Source organism: Terrapene carolina, unplaced genomic scaffold, assembly GCF_002925995.2.
Source record: "Terrapene carolina triunguis isolate 2854851 unplaced genomic scaffold, T_m_triunguis-2.0 Scaffold194, whole genome shotgun sequence".
Lineage (NCBI taxonomy): Eukaryota > Metazoa > Chordata > Testudines > Emydidae > Terrapene > Terrapene triunguis.
Window position 1 is genome coordinate 6,115,281 of NW_020664545.1, and position 19,639 is coordinate 6,134,919.

The 19,639-nt window shown below is 48.9% G+C and overlaps 1 protein-coding gene across 4 annotated transcripts; it reads left to right on the plus strand.

Annotated features, from left to right (window-relative positions):
* Positions 1 to 2,367: 2,367 nt before the first annotated feature.
* MIER2 (MIER family member 2) lies at positions 2,368 to 18,610 on the plus strand. Of its 4 annotated transcripts, none has more exons than XM_024222424.2 (13): positions 2,368 to 2,635; positions 3,151 to 3,238; positions 3,747 to 3,898; positions 4,673 to 4,858; positions 5,545 to 5,668; positions 6,529 to 6,635; positions 7,294 to 7,363; positions 11,040 to 11,191; positions 11,834 to 11,915; positions 12,074 to 12,168; positions 12,767 to 12,894; positions 14,014 to 14,150; positions 15,107 to 18,610. In XM_024222424.2, the coding sequence occupies exons 1-13, from the start codon at positions 2,621 to 2,623 to the stop codon at positions 15,580 to 15,582; spliced, it is 1,812 nt and encodes a 603-aa protein (XP_024078192.1). In that variant the 5' UTR covers positions 2,368 to 2,620; the 3' UTR covers positions 15,583 to 18,610. The 4 variants fall into 4 exon arrangements, with proteins under 4 accessions (XP_024078192.1, XP_024078197.1, XP_024078203.1 ...); XM_024222429.2 differs by having other exon boundaries at positions 12,767 to 12,870; XM_024222435.2 differs by having other exon boundaries at positions 4,733 to 4,858.
* The last annotated feature ends 1,029 nt before the right edge of the window (positions 18,611 to 19,639 follow it).

Below are 19,639 nucleotides of genomic sequence, written 5' to 3' on the forward strand. Positions count from 1 at the left end.
GTTCTGTAATGTGCCGGCACTAACAGATACACTTCACCTGGCCATGGAATGGCCTAAACTGGCTTGGAAAATCATCACTGTTATTAAAGCAATGAAATCTGAAGGGAAACCCTCCTCTTTCTCTTTGTCTCGCTTTCTTGTGAGAATAGTTCTTGCCTTAGGTGTTTTCTGTGCTAGTGCACTGGACATACACACAATCACCGTTGCACTTGAATATCTTTGACAGGGCATGAAATCCACTACTGCATGGAAAAATCCCTGCATTTCTGAAAAATCCCGGTTGCTGTATCTTTAATGGAGTTCCTGGAATCTTGACTCTGGAATCAGGGAAGGGATGCTAGAGTCTTTTAAGACTGATTAGCCAGCGGCTGTGTTCATAAATGCTGTGCGAGGAGGGTCAGTTTCAGGCAAAAGAAGCAGCAATTTGTGTAGCGAGAAGCTGCCAATCCAGGTAGCCCTCCAGTTTTGCAGGCAGCAGAGCCAACTTCAGCATCGTCTCGGGCGCTATGGGAATAATCTGAGATGACCACCATGAATTTTGGAAGGTGATCAGAACTATCAGCATCACAAATGACAGAAGCATCTACATCATTGTGTCTAAGTACCATTCTTGACTGAGATGTAGCCATTCATACCTTGGGGCCATCTACATCAGTTTTTCTGACCCATGTAATGCTGTTGGGTTTTCTACTCCCTATCTGACAGGATTTTAAGCATCAGATGGCAGCTCTCTCTAACTTTAAAGAGATAATTTTACATCGCATGCCATTAACAGTCAGTTCAACCAAGAACATTTCCCTCCGCGCGGTCACTATCTACATATTTGAGTCTGATCTTGCTTCTTCCCCCATTGCTTGGCTCTGCCTGGACTTCCGTTACGTAGTCTTTCAGATCCAAAAATAATTATGGTATCCGCCATCTGTATGCTCCAGCTTCATCCATGTCTATGTTAGGATGTAAGAATTGGCCATTGGCTCTGCCTGCCATCTCTTTGCTCCCTTCTCAATCCACATACACCATTGCGATTTGATTTACTTTCATTATTACCATTGTCTTCATGGTGATTTTCAGCACAGGCAGTTTCCATGTCCAGTAATGTCCTGTTACTACTTCAGCTTTGAGTCTTTCTTCATCCTCATTAACCTGAAGATATTAATAAGTATTAGTTTGTATCTTATTTACTATTACGAATGTTACTCCTCATTTCGCCTAATGGTCTTCGATATAATGTATCCTCATTTATCCAGTGTTCTGATTGACATCTTTTCCAACCACCATTTGTTAACTGAACAATATTACTTAGTAGAAACTTTCATCTTTGAAACATTTTGAACACATTTTCTCTGTGAGGTAGTATAGTCAGTAAGTAGATTGTCTCAGGAAATGGGAGACTACATTGAGTTATGTGCCCAAAACTACAGAGTGAATGATTGTAGATCACACCTTGATCATCTTCATACAACCAAGGTTATTTATGGGAAGGATATCTATTAAAATAGTCTTGTTCTTCATCATGCCCCATCAATCCCCCTTTTCTAGAGATATGGAGCCATCTTCCCAAGTGCAGAAAACACAGAAATGCCCAATCTCAGAACAGAGGCGGTCCTAAATCTTTTTACCCCTTTCTCCTTTATTATCTCAGAAACTCCTCCTTTCTCTTAGCACACACAGGTACTGGGCTATTTCTGCAAGAAGCCAAGATAGTCTCAAGAGGATTTTGTTGCTCTATAATCAGACACTGGGGGATGGTGAATTGCAATACACATTGCATGTTTCACTTGAGGCTAAAGGCATTCTCTTTGCATTGTGCCTAGACAAAGGAGCAGTAGTTCCAAGGTTGCTTCAGCTCTTGGATCTCTCATGACAATACTCCACTACCTCCTAGGTCATCAGGCGTAAAAAATCATCACCATCATTATTTCTACAAAATAACCGGCACTACTACCAGATTTACAGATGTTTAAGACTTGGAGGCATTAGTTCTAAGCCAGCAACCTGATATCTGGCTGGATAGCCTTGTGTGTGTGAGTGAGAATATGTACTTTGTCTCATTTAGAGTGGGGGAGGGAGGGTCTCCCATTTTGATTTCAACTGATGCTTTGGTTTCTTAACAAAATAAGCTACTGAAGTCCAGTCCTGCATAGTGCTGAATGCCCACAACTCTCATTGACTGAATGGATGTTGAGAATGCTAAGCACTTCCCAGGATCAGGGCCATGATATGTATTAATTAAAATGTAGTAATGCCAGTTTGGGGACTGACACCACAGTTCTGTTCCACAGCTATGATGCTCTCTTAGTCAACATGATTGAGTCAGTTGATTACTCATTTGCTCCCTTCCTAGACCTAACAAATATACAGCAATCCAGAAATAACAGGCGTTCTGGATTGTTACCTGGACTTCAACCCACATCGCCGCTTGAACTTCTGACTGAACACTGACTGCCGGACAGCAGATGCCTTCACTCACATCCACCTGTCCTATCCATTATCCATCTTACCCTTGCTGCTTGCAACCATTGGATTTCCTCCCAGCCTGCTCAGCTGTTAATGCCATTCATGACCATTCTGAGTCTTTTAAGTGCTTTGGAATGGGGGAAGACGAGAAGCACGTGGTCAGATGTCCTTCTTGGTGGTCAGATAATTTCTAATTCTACCTCTGATGGGTTGCTCAGAGTTTAAGGAAGTGCCACATTCAAACAAAAGGGCCATTTGCTTTTAGAATAAAGTTTGTAGCAGGCTACAATCTCCTCTCATGGCAATATAAGTCCTAAGGACTTTGGTTCTCAAATAAACTGTTGAGAGAATAGATATCAGTGACGGGATGACGAAGAGGCACCCATGCACGCACTTAGGGATTCTGAAGGGAATGTGAAAAATACAGGGCAGGGGAGGCTTGGGGGTGTGGTTCCTTGAGTACACCTGATCAGAAGCTCTTTTTACTTGGTTTTTAAACTAAGTGAATTGCATTTGGGGGCTGGAGATGTGTCACATTATTAGGAAGATGTTTCTCATCCATAAAAACAACAAGGAGTCCGGTGGCACCTTAAAGACTAAGGTGCTACCAGACTCCTTGTTGTTTTTGTGGATACAGACTAACACGGCTACCCCCTGATACTTTTTCTCATCCGTGTTTGTTTCTTTTTGAAGGCCTCGGTCGGCAGGCAGAGTCCGAGGGTGGTTCCGTACCCAGCCCACAACCTATGTCCTGGAGAGCCTGGACTTCAGGCTGCAGCAGGTACCAACAGTTCGAGTGTGCTTATGTTTGTTTTTTCCCCACGCCACTCTCATTTCTCCTCCATCTAGTCTCTTCCCCCTGACATCTTCTGGGCATGCACATGAACTTAAGCACACACGTGTGCATGTGCGCACACACACACACACACACACTGGAGGGCAAGTCTATATTACAGCGCTACATTGGCACAGCTGCATCGGTGCAGCTGTGCCACTGTAGCGCATGTGGTGAAGACACGCTATGCCGACAGGAGGCAGCTCTCCTGTCGGCATAATTACTGGTGGAAGCTATGTCGGCAGAAGAGCATCTCCCACTGACATAGCGCTGGTGTGGACAGCGCTTAGGTCAATGTAACTTACGTCACTCGGGAGTGTCTTTTTCATACCCCTGAGTGATGTAAGTTACATCAACTTAAGCAATAGGGTAGACCAGCCCGGAGTCTCTCCAAATTTTGTTGCTGTGATCTGGGGTCAAGCGTGGCTAATGGCCAACTTTCTAATCCCTGCAGTTGTGTCAATGGGCTCATCTGACCACCGATTCACCCTAGCTGAGATCCTATCACAGAACTATGGTGTACGAGAAGAGAGGGAGGAGGAAGACGATACGCAAGAGAAAGAAAAGTCTTTAGAAGAGCTGGAAAAGAGTTTCAGTGCATCTCAGGTAAAGGCAGCAAGGGAGGGGGAAGGGGAATTATCTGTTGGATTCCTTGTCTATCTTGACAGAGAATTGAGATGAAATGTCTCCACTGGGCCAGCACTCAGGGAGATCGCCTGGCTGTGCATTATATTTAAGTCTCCTAAGCATAAGGCTGTACTTTGACATTTGGATGTGAGGGATCAGCTTGCCCAAGGGACCAGTCATGAGCCCCGGAGCCCTCCACACTCTGGGTTGCCAGTTCAAATCCAGTCTGCATCCCTGGTGACGAAAAGCTGTTGGCTGTCTGGGCCATGTGAAATGAGTTGTTGTTGTGCCGTCCACTTCACGATAGACAGGTGTCAGTTTCTCAGAAAACGCTGGTGTATCTATTGGCTCCCTTGTGGGCAGTCAAGAGGCCAAGAATTCAGTAGGGTGTAGAGTGTGAGCATCCTTCTCTGACAGAGACTGTACCTTCAGGTCAGTGTCAGTATTACATATGAGACCTTTGTGCTGCCCTGTTCTCTGGGTAAATACAGGGAACTAGTCTCGAGGGCTGTTAACTGGAACCTCTTCACCAGCATGAAAACCCAGTGTAAAAAAGCCACCCTTGAATCTGTTGCTTTGGGATAATTTCCCAGGTTTGTCCACAGCTTGGGGAAGTACAGATTGTCATAGCCCCGTTAGTCAATACCTTTTGGTTTCCTGCATCGTAGAGCAGCGCCAAAGACAGATCAGAGCCAGCCCCCAGGGGAGCAGAGCTGCCCTGACTGCCTCTGCATATCTCTGTGTTTACTGCAGCTGGTGTTGTACTCGGTGGTTGTTCCATTCCTGATGAAGCTTTGTCCTCCTCTCGCTCAGAGCAGTGAAATGCCATTCGAGGAGCTGCTTGCACTTTACGGCTATGAGGCATCTGATCCGATCTCGGAGCAGGACAGCGAGAGCAATGACATCCCTCGCAACCTGCCGGACATGACCCTGGATAAGGTAAGGGCAACTTTGTGGTCACGTGCTAGCTACTAGCAAGGGGATCAAGTAGTGCACCCCAGGTTGGTGTAGGGTCTAGAACAGGAAGCGTCTACTGGGTCCCTCATTCAGGGGTCTAGTATATTGAAGACTCTTGAATTCCAGCAGGTGGGAATTGGCTAACCCACTGATCCCAAAGTGCAACAGGGAATGTCAGCTGCAGAGGTGCGAACACAAACAGGAAATTCAGAGGAGACTAAAGAAAGAGTAATTGTTACAAAGAGCAACAAACTACAAGCCCTATTTGGAATGTAGATCCCTCCTCTTCTGCGTGTGGTGTGAATCGATCACCCTCTATTCCCAGGGAAGCCAGGAATCCTGCTCCTCTGCATAAGAGCCACTGAAAGTTTATTCCCTGCCAGCCCCTCTGAAAGTCACCCCTTCTGGATGGGCTCTGCAGAAAGTGCTCCTTACCCTTTCTCCCTGTAGCATCTGCAGGAAGCCACTCTCCTCTTGACTCTCCCAGCGGGCCTGTAAGGAAACAGCCTTTTGGGGGTGTGGGTAAGGAAGGTCTAAGGGAAGCGCCTGTGGGGTGGAGGAGATGCACGGAGGAAGGGATCTTGGCCAGGGATGGTTTACTCTAGGCCTCCCCTCCCTTTTTTTTTTAAATTTAAAAACATTTTTCACTTTCTTGTTGTTGTTAAAAGGAACAAATAGCGAAGGATTTGCTTTCAGGGGAAGAAGAGGAGGAGACGCAGTCTTCAGCCGACGACCTGACTCCGTCCGTCACGTCCCACGATGCGTCGGACCTTTTCCCAAACCAGCCTAGCTGTATGTGTCCCTGATTTCTAACGGGCCTTTTGTACTTGGAGGTGGCTCAGGAGAAAAGGCCAATTTTTAAACTAATTTTTAAATTTTTGGTTACTGAAATTCCTGAAGTAGCAGCTTTTGAGGTTGGTCCTGGGAGCTGGAGATAAACTCAGCCCTCCTGATGTTCCTGCCAGGCACAGACAGAATTAGGCCGTAGTGATAAGGGGAGTTGAATTTTGTGGTTCAGGGTGTGAACTGATCAGCTGTAGGATCAGGAAGCAATGCTCTCCAGCTGCAGCTCATAGCCTCAGGGCAGGGAGAACTTCTGTTACGCGCCCAGCGTGGACTTTTGGGGCAACTACACAACTGGTGACGTGCATGAGATGTTGAGGTTTTTTGCCTTCCTGAGAAATATCGCTGCCAGAGGCTCCCTCCGCAGCATCCGCTCTCAGAGTAGCGAGACCATTGGTCTCATCGGGTATGACAGCAGGCAGAATTCCTGAGCAGAAGGACCAGTGGTCTGACCTTGAAGGGGATGTTGCAGATTAGTAGAACCAATGGTCCAGTCTAGTATGGCAATTCCTATGTTCCTCGGACTTTAATAATGGGGGTTTGTAGGGAGCCAAAGCAAGGGAGAACTCAGTGTGGAATGATTGATTGGGATTCTACCCCTAATCCTGCAAAATTTGGGAGCCTTGGCTCCGCTGAATGATCACTGCTCATGTGGCAAGAAGAGAATCTGGGTAAGTTGTTCTGAATAAATGGAGCAGGCTCAAAACAACTCCAGGATGGGAAATGAGGGAAGGAGAGAAAATCTAGAGGTATTGAGGCTGGGTGTTAGCCATCTTGTAACTGAACAAGTGACTTCTCTTTCTTCAAAGCAAACTTCCTGGCTGATGAAGACAAAGAGCCCTGCTCTTCTCCATGTGCTTCCTCCTCGGCAGAGGATTCCGAAGAGGACTCCATCCCATCCAACGAGTGCAAGAAGGTAAGTGATCCGAGCCAACCGCACTTCCCTGGTGGGCTAATGCTCAGCATTCAAGTGTGAGAAAGCTGAGCAGCTCAAGGAGACCCAACCCCAGGGTGCCTCTTGGGGAACTCAATGTCAGGCGCCTGTACTCTGGGTCTTGCATTCTGTGCAAGGCCATGGCAGACGTATCTTAAAACATGCCCCGTGCAGCCTGTATCCGAGATTATGCTCACAGCGAGGGGGATGCTGTACCTCAAAATTCAGAACTGCAACTCGTAGCGTAGGAGAGGTGCGGTCTAGTGTTGCATGCCCAGGATGGGTCTTTGGAGAACCATCTTGTGGAAGAGGAGAGTAGACTCCTCTTTGGACAGCAAGCTGAAGAAGCTCTGCTGCATCTTCTCCTCTGCAGCCTCAGATGATGTAGGGTCTTGGTATAAATATTCAGCAGTGAGACCAGGCTTAAAATCAGAGGGTCAGCAAACTGTAATTTGTTTGAAAACCCCTTCATAATTGTTCTAACGAATAGGAGGGATCCCCCTAGAGCGGACACGGACAGTGTGGTCCGCCAGTGTGTTTAGTGAGGCAGGTTAAGTTCCGTTCATCACCAGGTCCCTGAGTTGATTCCAGTACAAACACATAACCTTGTATTAATTCTCTTCTCTGTGACGGTTTTCAGGAGATCATGGTTGGACCTCAGTACCAGGCTGCTGTTCCTATCCTCCACTTCAACAGGCACAGTGAAAAAGGTGAGAGCCCTTCCTTCCTCTGATTGTAACATTTGTGCTGCATCTTTTCTGGATATGGGGTCCACTGATCTGAGCCGCTGACAGAGTGTTGGCTCTGTCGCTGAGGTTTGTAGCTCTAGATATGATGTCTAACAATACTCATTCCTCCAAACAGAAGTGGGGCTTTTAGGAAAAGGGTGGTGGATTAGTTGTCGCCAATGTGCGACAGTTCACAGTGTGATCCAGTATTTTACACAGGACTGTGCATGGCCCTAAAAGAGCCAGCAGTCTTAGCTGTTTGCAATGCAAACCCAGGTGCAGTTTGCTTTACATGATCTAGCAGTTTGTAATCACTGCAAGGTTACAATTAAGGTAGCGTATGAAGGCATCTTTAATTTTTGGAGTCTCTGATAATATAGTTTAATTGACTTCAAGGGACCATTGTGGTGATCTAGTCGGATCTTTTGCACAACACAGGCCATAGAACTTCCCTGAATTTATTTCTGCTTCAAGTCCAGTAGCTGGGGTGGAACTAGAATGGATGTGTTAGAAAAACATCCAGTTTTGATTTAAAAATTGCCAGTGATGGAGACTCAACCACAGTGGTTAATGACCCTCCCTGCTAAAAATTTGCTCCTGACCTCTACTCTGAATTTGTCTATCTTCAACATCCAGCCATTGGTTCTTATAGACACCTGTGTTCTTTGAGGGTCACATTGTCTCTATGTTTCTGGCATTTCTCAGGGCAGTGAAGTGCAGCAGAATTAAGATTTTTCAGATTATTTTATTTTCCATAATTTTCGGTGTTTGGGTTTTTGTTAAAACCTTGACTTTGCAGGCTTTCTAACTGAGGTGGGTTTTGTTTTTAGAAAACTACAGTGTTCTCTTGATTTTGTTCCTGAACAACTGTGTTAGATTGTTTTCATGCTTAATTCCAAGTGAACAAAGTTTTTAGACTGAGAATTTACTTGCTCCCCCACCCCCACCCCTGAACGTCTCACAAATAATCACCAACAGGAACTTATTGTGGGTTCAGAAGTTGGATGCAGAGATGGATTCTGCTCCTCCCCTTCCATTGGTCTTATATTTGAATCTCTGTGTCTGCCAAACTCTTTGTCTTTTTTGCCTCAAAACTTTCTTGAAAAATCCCGATATCAAGCATGTGAAATTTCTGATGGATTGGTCTGAGTTTGGAAAAGTTGGAGATGTGAGTCTCAGACATGGCCAAAGAAAAGTTAGTGCCTCGCCGTGATATTTTATTTGTATTTCACAAACTGGCAAGAGATATCATTTATCTATACATTTTCATACAGAATCCCCAGTGCTGATCACAACTTCCAGTTAGATAGGATCTCTCAGAAGCAGAGAAATGTTTTGGTTTTCAGATTGTGTCCAATCATTTATTAGCTCAAGACTCTGTACCTGTTAGTTGGAACTGAGATGCAGTCTGCTAGCTGGGAGTCTGCTCTCTAGAAATGACTCACTTCCTCCCTCATTCTCTATGCCAGGCTGACTCTGGGCAAGTTAGTTTAAAGGGTTCACTTCCTACTAGTTTTAAGCTCAAATTTAGGACTCTATCCTACAAGGCGCTGGGTGCCTTTAGCTCCTACTGAAGTTAATGGGAGCTGAGGGTGCTCAGCCCATAGATCTTGGGTCACGTTCTCCATTGTCCTGCGCCATATGCTTCATGTGAACACCAGTGCAAAATGGATGTAAAATGCAACCAGATCAGAAGGGGATGGCATTCCACACCTTCTCTGCACTCACTTTGCACTGGTGTAAATGAATGTGCCAGGTGAAGGGCCAAGGAGAATCAAGCCCTTTGTCTTGAAAAACAAATAAATAAACAAAAAGTATATTAGGTGCCAGTGGTTACCAAGCCTTATATCGGAATAGAAATGTTTCCATGCCTGTTGTTTTAGTTCATTGCAAGTTTCTGTTTGCTTTGTTTTCATTTAAACAATTGCCCGCATTGCTGTGAACGTATAACTGGTTAAAAGATAGGAAACAAAGGATAGGAATAAATGGTCAGTTTTCAGAAATGAGAGAGGTATATAGTGCTGTCCCTTAGGGATCTGTACTGGGCCCAGTCCTATTCAGTATATTCGTAAGTGATCTGGAAAAAGGGGTAAACAGTGAGGTGGCAAAATTTGCAGATGATACAAAATTGCTCAAGATAGTTAAGTCCCTGGCAGACTGCAAAGAGCTACAAAAGGATCTCTTAAAACTGGGTGACTGGGCAACAAAATGCCAGATGAAATTCAATGTGGATAAATGCAAAGTAATGCACATTGGAAAAACGTAATCCCAAGTATACATATAAAATGATGGGGTCTAAATTGGTTGTTACCACTCAGGAAAGAGATCTTGGAGTCATTGTGGATAGTTCTCTGAAAACATCCACTCAATGTGCAGCAGCAGTCAAAAAAAACAAACAGAATGTTGGGACTCATTGAGAAAGGGATAGATAATAAGACAGAAAATATCATATTGCCTCTGTATAAATCCATGATACGCCCACATCTTGAATACTGCGTGCAGATGTGGTCGCCCCATCTCAAAAAAGGTATTTTGGAATTGGAAAAGGTTCAGAAAAGGGCAACAAAAATGATTAGGGGTATGGAACAGCTGCTATATGAGGAGAGATTAATAAGACTGGGACTTTTCAGCTTGTAAAAGAAACGACTAATGGGGGATATGATAGAGGTCTATAAAATCATGACTGGTGTGGAGAAAGTAAATAAGGAAGTGTTATTTACGCCTTCTCATAACACAAGAACTAGGGATCATCAAATGAAATTAATAGGCAGCAGGTTTAAAACAAACAAAAGGAAGTATTTCTTCACACAACTCACAGTCAACCTGTGGAACTGCTTGCCAGAGGATGTTGTGAAAGCCAAGACTATAACAGGGTTCAACAAAGAACTAGACAAGTTCATGGAGGATAGGTCCATCAATGGCTATTAGCCAGGATGGACAGGGATGGTGTCCCTAGCCTCCGTTTGCCAGAAGCTGGGAATGGGCGACAGGGGATGGATCACTTGAAGATTACCTGTTCTGTTCATTCCCTCTGGGGCACCTGGCATTGGCCACTGTCGGAAGACAGGATACTGGGCTAGATGGACCTTTGGTCTGACCCAGTATGGCCGCTCTTATGTTCTTAGAGCACAATACACAGCCGTGTGCTAATGTGTGAGAGTGGGAGCAGCTAGGGGGATGCCTAGGCCAGAATTTGATAGAAACAGTGGTTGCTTAAAGCCACCTTTGCCCTCCCATTCCTATGCCCAGTGCAGGAAGGGGCACTGCAGAATCTGGCCTTATAAAACCACATGCATCAATTGGCATGTCCTCTAATAAGCCTAGAGAAGTCTTGAGCATAAAAAAGTCTCTCCAGCCGCCCCTTCAGGAAAGGCCTGAGCAAACAGAGTCCTTCCCTGTGCCCTGACAGCCAGCAGTCTTGGGCTAATCAGACTAAAGGGGGAATCTGGGATCAGCAGCTCTACACTCTCCAGATTCAGGGGAGAAAACACCCTGGCTCAAGATCTAAGGACTCGCAGCTTGAGCTTCCCATCTGACCATAACTGCCAGGCTGGAGCCAGAGACTTCCTCTCTGATCCACCCACAGCCCACCTCTTGAAAGCAAGGGTGCTCTCTGATTGACCAGCTCATTTCAGACATGCCCTGATGTTCCCATTAGCCTACGAGAATGAAGATCAGCTGCTGTGGGACCCAAACATCCTCCCCGAGAGGGAGGTGGAAGAGTTCTTGTTCCGAGCAGTTAAGCGGAGGTGGGACGAGGTCTCCAGGGCCGATCTGCCAGAAGGAGAGATGGTGAAGGACAATGAGCAGGTGAGCCAGGGTGAGCCAGGGCTTTGTGCAGTCACCAAATTCTCTGTTGTCTCAGTGTTGTGGGCAGAAGTCAAGTAGCACTGGCCGTGGGGGCAGGAAGTATCAGCAGGGAGTTTCAGAATTGATCGCTTGTTTGTTTCAGAGGGGAGGGAGCGGATCTCACAAAGACCCTGGGTGAATGAGACCTTCTTTCTAGCTGATACATCTCCCTCTGGGGCCCATCACTGCTGCTCCACGAATCAGACAGAGGGAACCTTTCTTGCCGAGCCTGTTGCTTTCTACTGCATCCCACTGGGTTGAGGAGCAAAAGGAGCGCTCGGGACTTGCCTCAAATACTCCATGTGGGTTGTGTTGCCACCATTTGCTGAGCCGGCCCATTCAGACTAGTATTTTAATTACAGCTGTCTGAGGACACATGCACACCTACTGGCTCTAGGCTCCTCCCAGGATAGCCCCGTGCTTTATCATTTAGAGCCTCGAACTGTGGAGCAATCCTTCCTGACGGTCGAAGTGGGGCGGTATAGATAGGTGGCTCCAGAAGAGAACATGCTGTCTGGGCAGATGCAGTGATCCACAGCTGAGTTGGTTAGTGGCATACGCGTCCAGTGCATGTAACCAGCAGTTCTTTATTACATTGCATAGGCTCTGTATGAACTGGTTAAATGTAACTTCAATGCAGAAGAGGCACTGCGGAGATTACGATTCAACGTGAAGGTCATCAGAGGTGAGAGACCCAAGTGTTTAGATTCTCTTGCATGCTGTATTCCAAATGTCCAGGTTCCGTCTGCAACTCCAGCAGTCCCTGAATGTGTCTGTCTGTCTGTCTCTCAGTAACCCGGGGGTTCTGTGGAACTCCTAACATCCTGTTTCCTTGTGCTGTAGATGAGCTTTGTGCCTGGAGCGAGGAAGAATGCAGAAACTTTGAACACGGGTTTAGAGTCCACGGGAAAAACTTCCATCTTATACAAGCTAACAAGGTAAAGCGTCATGTTCTTGAGTCACAGACTGAGAGGAGCTGCAGGAGTGCATGTTAGTGCTGGGAAAATATACTAAACCTTACTTAATCTGGGGAAATTAGGACTGCTAAAAATTCTAATCCCAACTGATGTGCTGTGTGGCCGTTGTCGAGTGCATGGGTCCAGTGCGTGTAATCAGCACTGTTCGCTGCTTGATTTCTCCCGTCTCCACTACAGGGAAAACAATACTGACTTCCATCAGCGATTGCAAGGCTTAATTTATTAATAATTAGCACCGGCTAGCTGAGGATCTCAAAGTGCTTTGCAAACGCTCTTCACCCTTGCGATGTTTCTGGGAGTCAGTGATTGCAGGGTGTGGGTCATTTGTAGAGTTCAGTGGGATCCTTCGGGATGAAAGTGGAGCCATGTAGCCCAATGAATAGGGCACAAGACTGAGAGTCAGGAGATTCCAGTCCCTGCCACTGACTCACCGTGCGACTTGGGTCAAGTCACTTGAATGAACTTCATTTTCCCCATCTACAAAGTGGGGTGATGGTACTGACTCTTCGTAAAGCCCTCGGGGCTCTATGGAGGGACTCTGACTAATCGTTCCCTGTAGGTCCGCACCCGGTCGGTGGGAGAGTGCGTGGAGTACTATTACATGTGGAAGAAGTCGGAGCGCTATGACTACTTCACCCAGCAGACTCGCTTCGGAAGGAAGAAGTATGTCCTCCACCCTGGAGCCACGTGCGTGGAATATTCTCAGACTAAGATTAGTAAACGTTACTTCCCAGCGAGGCTCCCTGTCTCGCCCCACTCCCTGCTTCAGGGACCTTGATCTTAAAATAGCGCTCCTGGCCATAAACCTCATGAGATGGAAGGTCTTCTAGTCAGGAGGGTCCTGGGGGGTGGCAGGCCAACAGACGCACATACAGAGGGTAGCCCACTGTCCCTCCACAAAGGAAAGCAGCCGTTTGCCAGTAGCGCTGGGTGGGCATTTTTTCCAGGAAATGTTTTTTGTTGGAAAACAACTAATCACAACTGAAACTTAGTGGGAAATGGTAGGATTGGGCCAGTGTCTCCGTTCGAAAAATTGGAGGTGTGTGTGTGGGGGGGGGGTTCAAAATTGTCGAAACGTCCCGTTTTGGCATTTATTTATTTTTTAACCGAAAAATTCTGGTTTTGTTTGAAATGATTTTTTTGGATAGAACTATAAGCTCATTATAATAAAAACCATTTTTTTGGAATTAAAAAAGGTCGAAATTGAAACAAAATGTCAAAACAAAACTTTGGACCCAAGCCCAAACGTTTCCCGGCTTGTTGGTTAGCAAATGTTTTTGAGATGTTGACCTTTTGTCCCACTTTGGGATAAGAAAAAATTTCAAAATCTTGACAATTTTCCAGGGACCGGAAAGCCATTTCCCACCCAGCTCTGTCTGCCAGCACGCTGACGCCGCAGCAGGCTGTGACAGCAGTTCTGGGCAGTGGCCGGCTCACTGGGGAGAGTGTTTGCCCATTGAGTTCACTGTGGGAGGCAGAGAAGTGTAGTTCTTTCGGATTGCAGAGTTCAGCAAGTGTTGGAACCTGAGAGGGCCCAATTCTGATTTCACATGCACTGGTTTAGCTCCACTGGTTTCAGGGGGGGTTGTGCCCATGCAGGAACAGAAGGGGCCCCATAGACCTTGAGGGGAAGGATGTTTTCCGCACAGCAAGCCTGTTGCCGATTGCACCCTGTGCGGGGTGCTGGGAACAACCACGTTACCTCCTGCGTCGTCCCATGGCAGTGTGTTAGGGAGGGTTGTTGATTTCCCCCACCTGCTTAACCCCACGGAGTGGATGGTCACAGCATCGTCTCTTCCCCTGCAGGGATTACGTGGATAACGACTTGGACGGGGCCGAGGCGGAAAATGCCACCCGCTCTCGGAACTCCCCACCGATTCCCTCTGCCACCAGCTGCCTGGACTCTCACTTCAATCAAGATCACCTGGCAATTGAAAGTGCAGGTAACTCCTTTGCCTTCCTCTAGTGCCAGAGCTGGAGGATGGAGGCCTCTCCTTCCCACTGCTCTGGGGTACGGAGCTTCCGTTTGTCCTCTCTCATGACTTCCCATGGCATATTTGCAGATGTGCACCTGTTATCGCAGCTCCTTAAATTCCACTGGTTGGAACCAGGTCCTGGGGGAACCATTGAGCAGACACCAGCACAGCAGGAAAGGGCTCAGGGCTAAGGGAGGGGCCTTGTCTTTCGCTAAATCAGCCCATCCCACTGTCAGAGCATGAGGCTGAGAAACCGCTTTTGGGAATTTAGCGCTAAGGGTGAGCTCTGGGGAGAATGTAAAGGAGTGGGGAATAATCTGCCTCTCTTACCATCTCCTAACAAACCTGGGGCTTTGCGTATCCACATCCAGGGGAAAACACCCTGCTGTGTGTTTGGGGGTGGGGGTTCCCAGCATCAGGCGCATCTTGGAGAGTCACATCGCAGGATCAGCTGAATTTCCATAGAAGCACTGTTGTCGTCCGTCCCCCCCAATGAACTGTCTTCCCCGCCTCCCCACATGCATCCCACACATGAGAACCACATAAGAACGGCCATACTGGGTCATACCAATGGCCCATCCAGCCCAGTATCCTGTCTTCCGACGGTGGCCAATGCCAGGTGCCCCGGAGGGAATGAACAGAACAGGTAATCACCAAGTGATCCATCCCCTGTTGCCCATTCCCAGCTTCTGGCAAACAGTAGCAATAACAGTGATAAACTGTGGTGGATCTCGGCCGATACCATGAAGGAGCGAGTGATCATGGCCACGTACAGTCTAACTAGATGGTTCTGGTCAGCAGAGGTGAATAAAACCCTGTACAGTGTTATCTGCATGTGTGTACAATGGACTCACTCTAGCTTTCTCTCACCTGCTCTCCTCACCCTGTCTCTCTGTTCCTCCTCCGCCCCTTGTGCCGTGCAGAGCCTCTGAGCGTGGAGAGCGCAGCCTGCAGTTTGGGCAGCATGAGCGAATCGGGCCAGGGTTACGAGTGCAGCACCCCCTCAGAGACAAACTGTTCCTTTGACCCTGCAGAGGACACGTCCTCGGGCGGCATCTCAGCCACTTGCACGCGGCATCCAGTGAACCCCTCGGAAATGGGGCTTTACCAGCTGCCACCGGCAGGACCGGGCCTGGCAGACAAGCAGGAGACATTGCAGAGCTCCGGCGAGACGATAACTATGGACTTCACTCTCCCCGGAGACATTAACGAGGGATTGCCTTTAATTTCCGGCCGTGTGGATTTGGACAGGGACCCAGAGGCACTGGTGTCCCCTGCTCAAGTGTCCTTATCGGTCACAGATTTTGGCATCATCGGCATTGGAGATGTAAATAGTTTCCTGGCTGCTCACCAGGCCTGCCCGGGGCCGGTGGCTCGGTCAGAGCCTTTGTCACAGTGAGAATTTCCAGTCTTGACCTTGTCACAGACCGAGCTACGACTTTGACCCGACTGAGTGAATCCCCTGAGCTTCCGTGTTCCACGGGGCCAGTTTGGAGCTGTCGGTCGGAATCTGTCTTTCCATCCTCCTTGATGTTTTGGCGTCTGTCCTTCTAAGGCTACAGTGAAACCAAACACCTTTCTGCTTTAGTGCTGTCTGACACACCTGCGCAAAGCTGATGGGAGGTTTTAGTCGGGGGATGAGTCCATGAGCCCAGCCCCCCCAGTGTCGCCACAGGCAGCACCATGCAGTTCAGACAGCCTCTGGCCTGAGGACAGTGGAAGTGTCCAGTGACACCAACAGAGGGTGCTTTCTCTAGGGCAGGCCGGTTGCACAGTGGGATGTTATTGAGGATGAGGACGTGTCGTGGGCACTTTGGGGGCCGGGACGGAGGATGTAATCGGAGGTACATGTGCTTAGTTAAAGTGACATGAGGCACAGTCAGTCCAGGCTGGAGGGGCCGTCTGGATGCAGAGATGGGCGTGCTTGTGCCGAAGGAGGGGGTGGACAGGCACGGCCATTCCCCCTCGCATTTTGTGTTGCAATAGAAGTAATTCTCTCACCTTTTCTTTTCTAACAGCTGTAGCGTGCCTGTTGATTTGTTAATCTGGGGGCAGGCATGTGTGTTGAGATTGTGTTCAGACCTAGAGCGCCATCAGCGTCCGTCTGTCTTCTCCACTGCCAGGTCCAGATGAGAAACAGCCTGTCCTATCCCCTCCCAGACCTCCGGCTACAGCTTCAGCTCTTGGAAAGTAAGATTTAGGGAGGGCAGCCTGTCTGCACATTGCCCCGCTCTCCTTCCCTTCCCAAGACTTAACCGTTGGTTGTGCTGCTCCGTGGAGAACCCGAATCCAGGGATGAGGCTGCACTGGGAGCAGAGGGAGTTTCTAGTCAGGCTGGCAGTGGGTGACGCGATCTGTAAGATCCTTGCTTGCATTGCAAAAGGGTTAAATCCGAATGAGCTGTCTGCAGAACTGCCTGACTGGTTCCAAACTCATCGATCTGCTGGGGGAAAAGGGTAGGTAGTGATCAGTGAGTTGGATCTTGGGACTTGCATTAGAATTCTACAGAAATTGAAACAGAAGCTAGTGGGCTGCCTCTGAGCACATGGTATATGTGCCCAGGAGGTCGGCGCACCAGCCCACCTATCCTGTGCTAAGCACATGGCCCTCACCGGTGCATCAAACCTGGGCACGTCCCTTGTATCCTGTGCAAGCACAAGGCGCGTAGCTGTGTGCCTGAAAGGAGAGCTTTCAGCCCTAGTAGCCCATCTGCGCATCTGACACTCACCCCTGGCAGGACAGCTTGTCTACCCTGAGCATCTCCTTTGCCAGCCTGGGTGAGCACATGGCACACAGCCCTGGCAAGCTGATGCATCAGCCCTCTGGGGCATCAACCCTGGTATTCAAAAATGTAATGTAAAGAAACTCTCTGTTCTGTAAGAGAAAGGAATGTGTTTACCCTTGTGAGGGACATGCCTGAGGTGACCGAGATGGTGTCCGAGGGCAGCAGGGACGTTAGCCGCTGCGGAGAGTGCCAAACGAGACAGGGCCGTCTGTGGATTGCAGGAGCCCGATACCTCTCAGCTGGTCTGGCGCTATCCGGATTCGGGGGTTGCTGCTGGCTGAATTTCCCCCACTCCTCCAGGAGCGCACGCACACCCATGGTGCGTGTACACTTACGGCAGTGTGTAGAGTACACACACTGCACGCCCAGCGAGCGCTGCTATACATGGCAGTGTAGACCGTGAGGCACCGCTGAGGGAAGTGGTGTAGCGTGCCAGACACGCCTCAGCCCCCATAGCATATCCCCAACGCAGCTGTCTGCCCACCCAGACAGCGCCTCCCCTGTCTATGCTGCTACTCTTACCAGTGTAGCGTCCTGCTGCCAGAGCCTTTCCCCACCGCGGGGAAGGGCTCGGGCAGCTCCCACGTACTGGAGCCTTTCACTGCAGCATGTGGCTACATGTGCAGTGCCTGTACTCTGTGCTGCGGACATAGTCACAGGCACACGTTTCCCTCAGGCTGCCTGCCGTTCGGGGACTCCAGTGACAAACACCCTTCATCCAATTGCTTTCCTTTTTTCTTTTTAAATGGCTGCCTTCAGACCACCACCCTGAAGCTAGTGCTGCTGCTGATTTGAAATGACATTATCAGCCATTGTGGGCTGGGTCCTCCCCTGAACAGACAGGCCGTGTTCACCTGTGCACTGTGAGCGTGAAGAGGGTGGAAAGTGCTTTACACCCACTTTGCACTGGGATGGGGGGGGAGTGGCTCCCCAAGGCACATGGTGATGTAGAAGCAGGCCCTGTCTCACATTGCCCAAACCCCGGATTTGTTTCACCCACCTCTGTCAGGGACCCTGCCCCTGGCCGGCTCAGCTGAGGTGGTAAACTCCAAAATACAGCTGCCTTGATCACACAGCTTGTGAGACAGAGGCGCTAACTCGGGGGAGTCTCCCCGCCCACCGCTCCCGCCTGCTGGAGACGGGACACAAATGTGAGCGGCCTGTGCCTGGCCCGAGCCCCTCAGGCTGGGATTCCCTTTTTGGGGGCCTTTCCTTTCTGAAAGGAGAAGGAGTGAGTAGGGGGAAGGTGTGGGGAAGCTCTGCGGCTTTTCCAGGGAGCGGGGAGCTCCCAGCACCCCTCCAACAGCCAGGTACATTGGAGGAAAGTGATAAACGTTTTTTCTTTCGTTTTGTTTCATTTTTGAGTCCTAATGAGTGGGGTGGGGGGGAAATGTCTCTTATTTATATTCTTCAATGTTGTTTACAGATTCGAGCGGGGGCTTAAAGCGAACGTGGCACGTTTTCCTCACGCCCTGGCCGGGGAGGGATGGAAAGGGCCGGGGAGAGGGAGTCCGTTTTTTGGTTTAGTTTTTCTCACGAAGCACATTTACTTTGAGCCGCCCCCAATGCCGGACTCTTCCCCTCCCCCCCCCCGGAGGCCCCGCACTGTGAAGTGATACTGCCTTGAAAACCCCTCGCCGTTATTTATTTAATTAAAAAATCGGATTTGAAAACCAACAGGGAGCTCGTCTTGTTTTCCGAGGCGTTGGGCTGTCCCGGCCCTTTGGGCGCCGGTAGCAAAAAGGGGGACGAGCTGTCAGCGAGAGGGGCTGTTGGCTTTTATTCGCTGCTCTGCACTAGTGAGAGTTGCAAAGCATCTCCCCAGGCCAGCGCTCGTGTTACCAGGAGGTGAGCCCCGTGCGTGTGGCTGGTGGAGAGAGCGCTCCCCGGAAATATTAGGCAGAGGAGTGGCTTTGTTTGCTAGGGGGATTTAATGCTTTTCAGGGCACATTGACGGTTAATCTTAACAGGCTGCAGCTGTGGGTGGGTGCTCTGTTCCCGGGTTGCCACATTGGATTGCAAATTCACTTGTGCTGTATCTGTGAAGTTACTGCAGGGATTAATTAGATGGCCCAGAGACCACCATGACTGGGGCCATCAAAGTAATAATAATAATCCCTAGATCTCGAAGCACTTTAGAAAGGAGGGTAGTATCATTATCCCCATTGCACATATGGGGAAACTGAGGCACAGAGCGGGACTGTGAGGTCACCCAGTAGCAGAGGCAGGGATAGAACCCACGTCTCCTGAATCCCAGTCCCGTGCTCTATCTCCGAGGCAATGCTGCCTCCTGTGAGGTGGGTTATTACGATAAGACAGCAAGGTGGCCAGATAAGGTCCTGGAACAGTGAGTCCACCTCTTGCCCCAAAAATGGATGCCTGCCAGCTCTTAACCCTTTCTCTGCCACTCCGTCCCTCAAGAGAAGGTGTCCCAACTTCTGGATTTACACCTAGGCCCTCCCTCTGCCTGGTGTCTCCTCAGCGTCCAGCTGTGCTGGCTGGCGTGGAGGCCTCCCGGCGAATAAAGAGGAAGCTGAGACGTCTGTCTCCAATCTTCCTGCGCTGTCCCTTGCAGGCTGTAAGGGGCGGTTGAATATCCACGGGAGAGGGGAGTCTGAGAACGATTGTAGCCTGGGGCAGAATTAAATAGTGTCTGAAGCGCTCCAGCTCT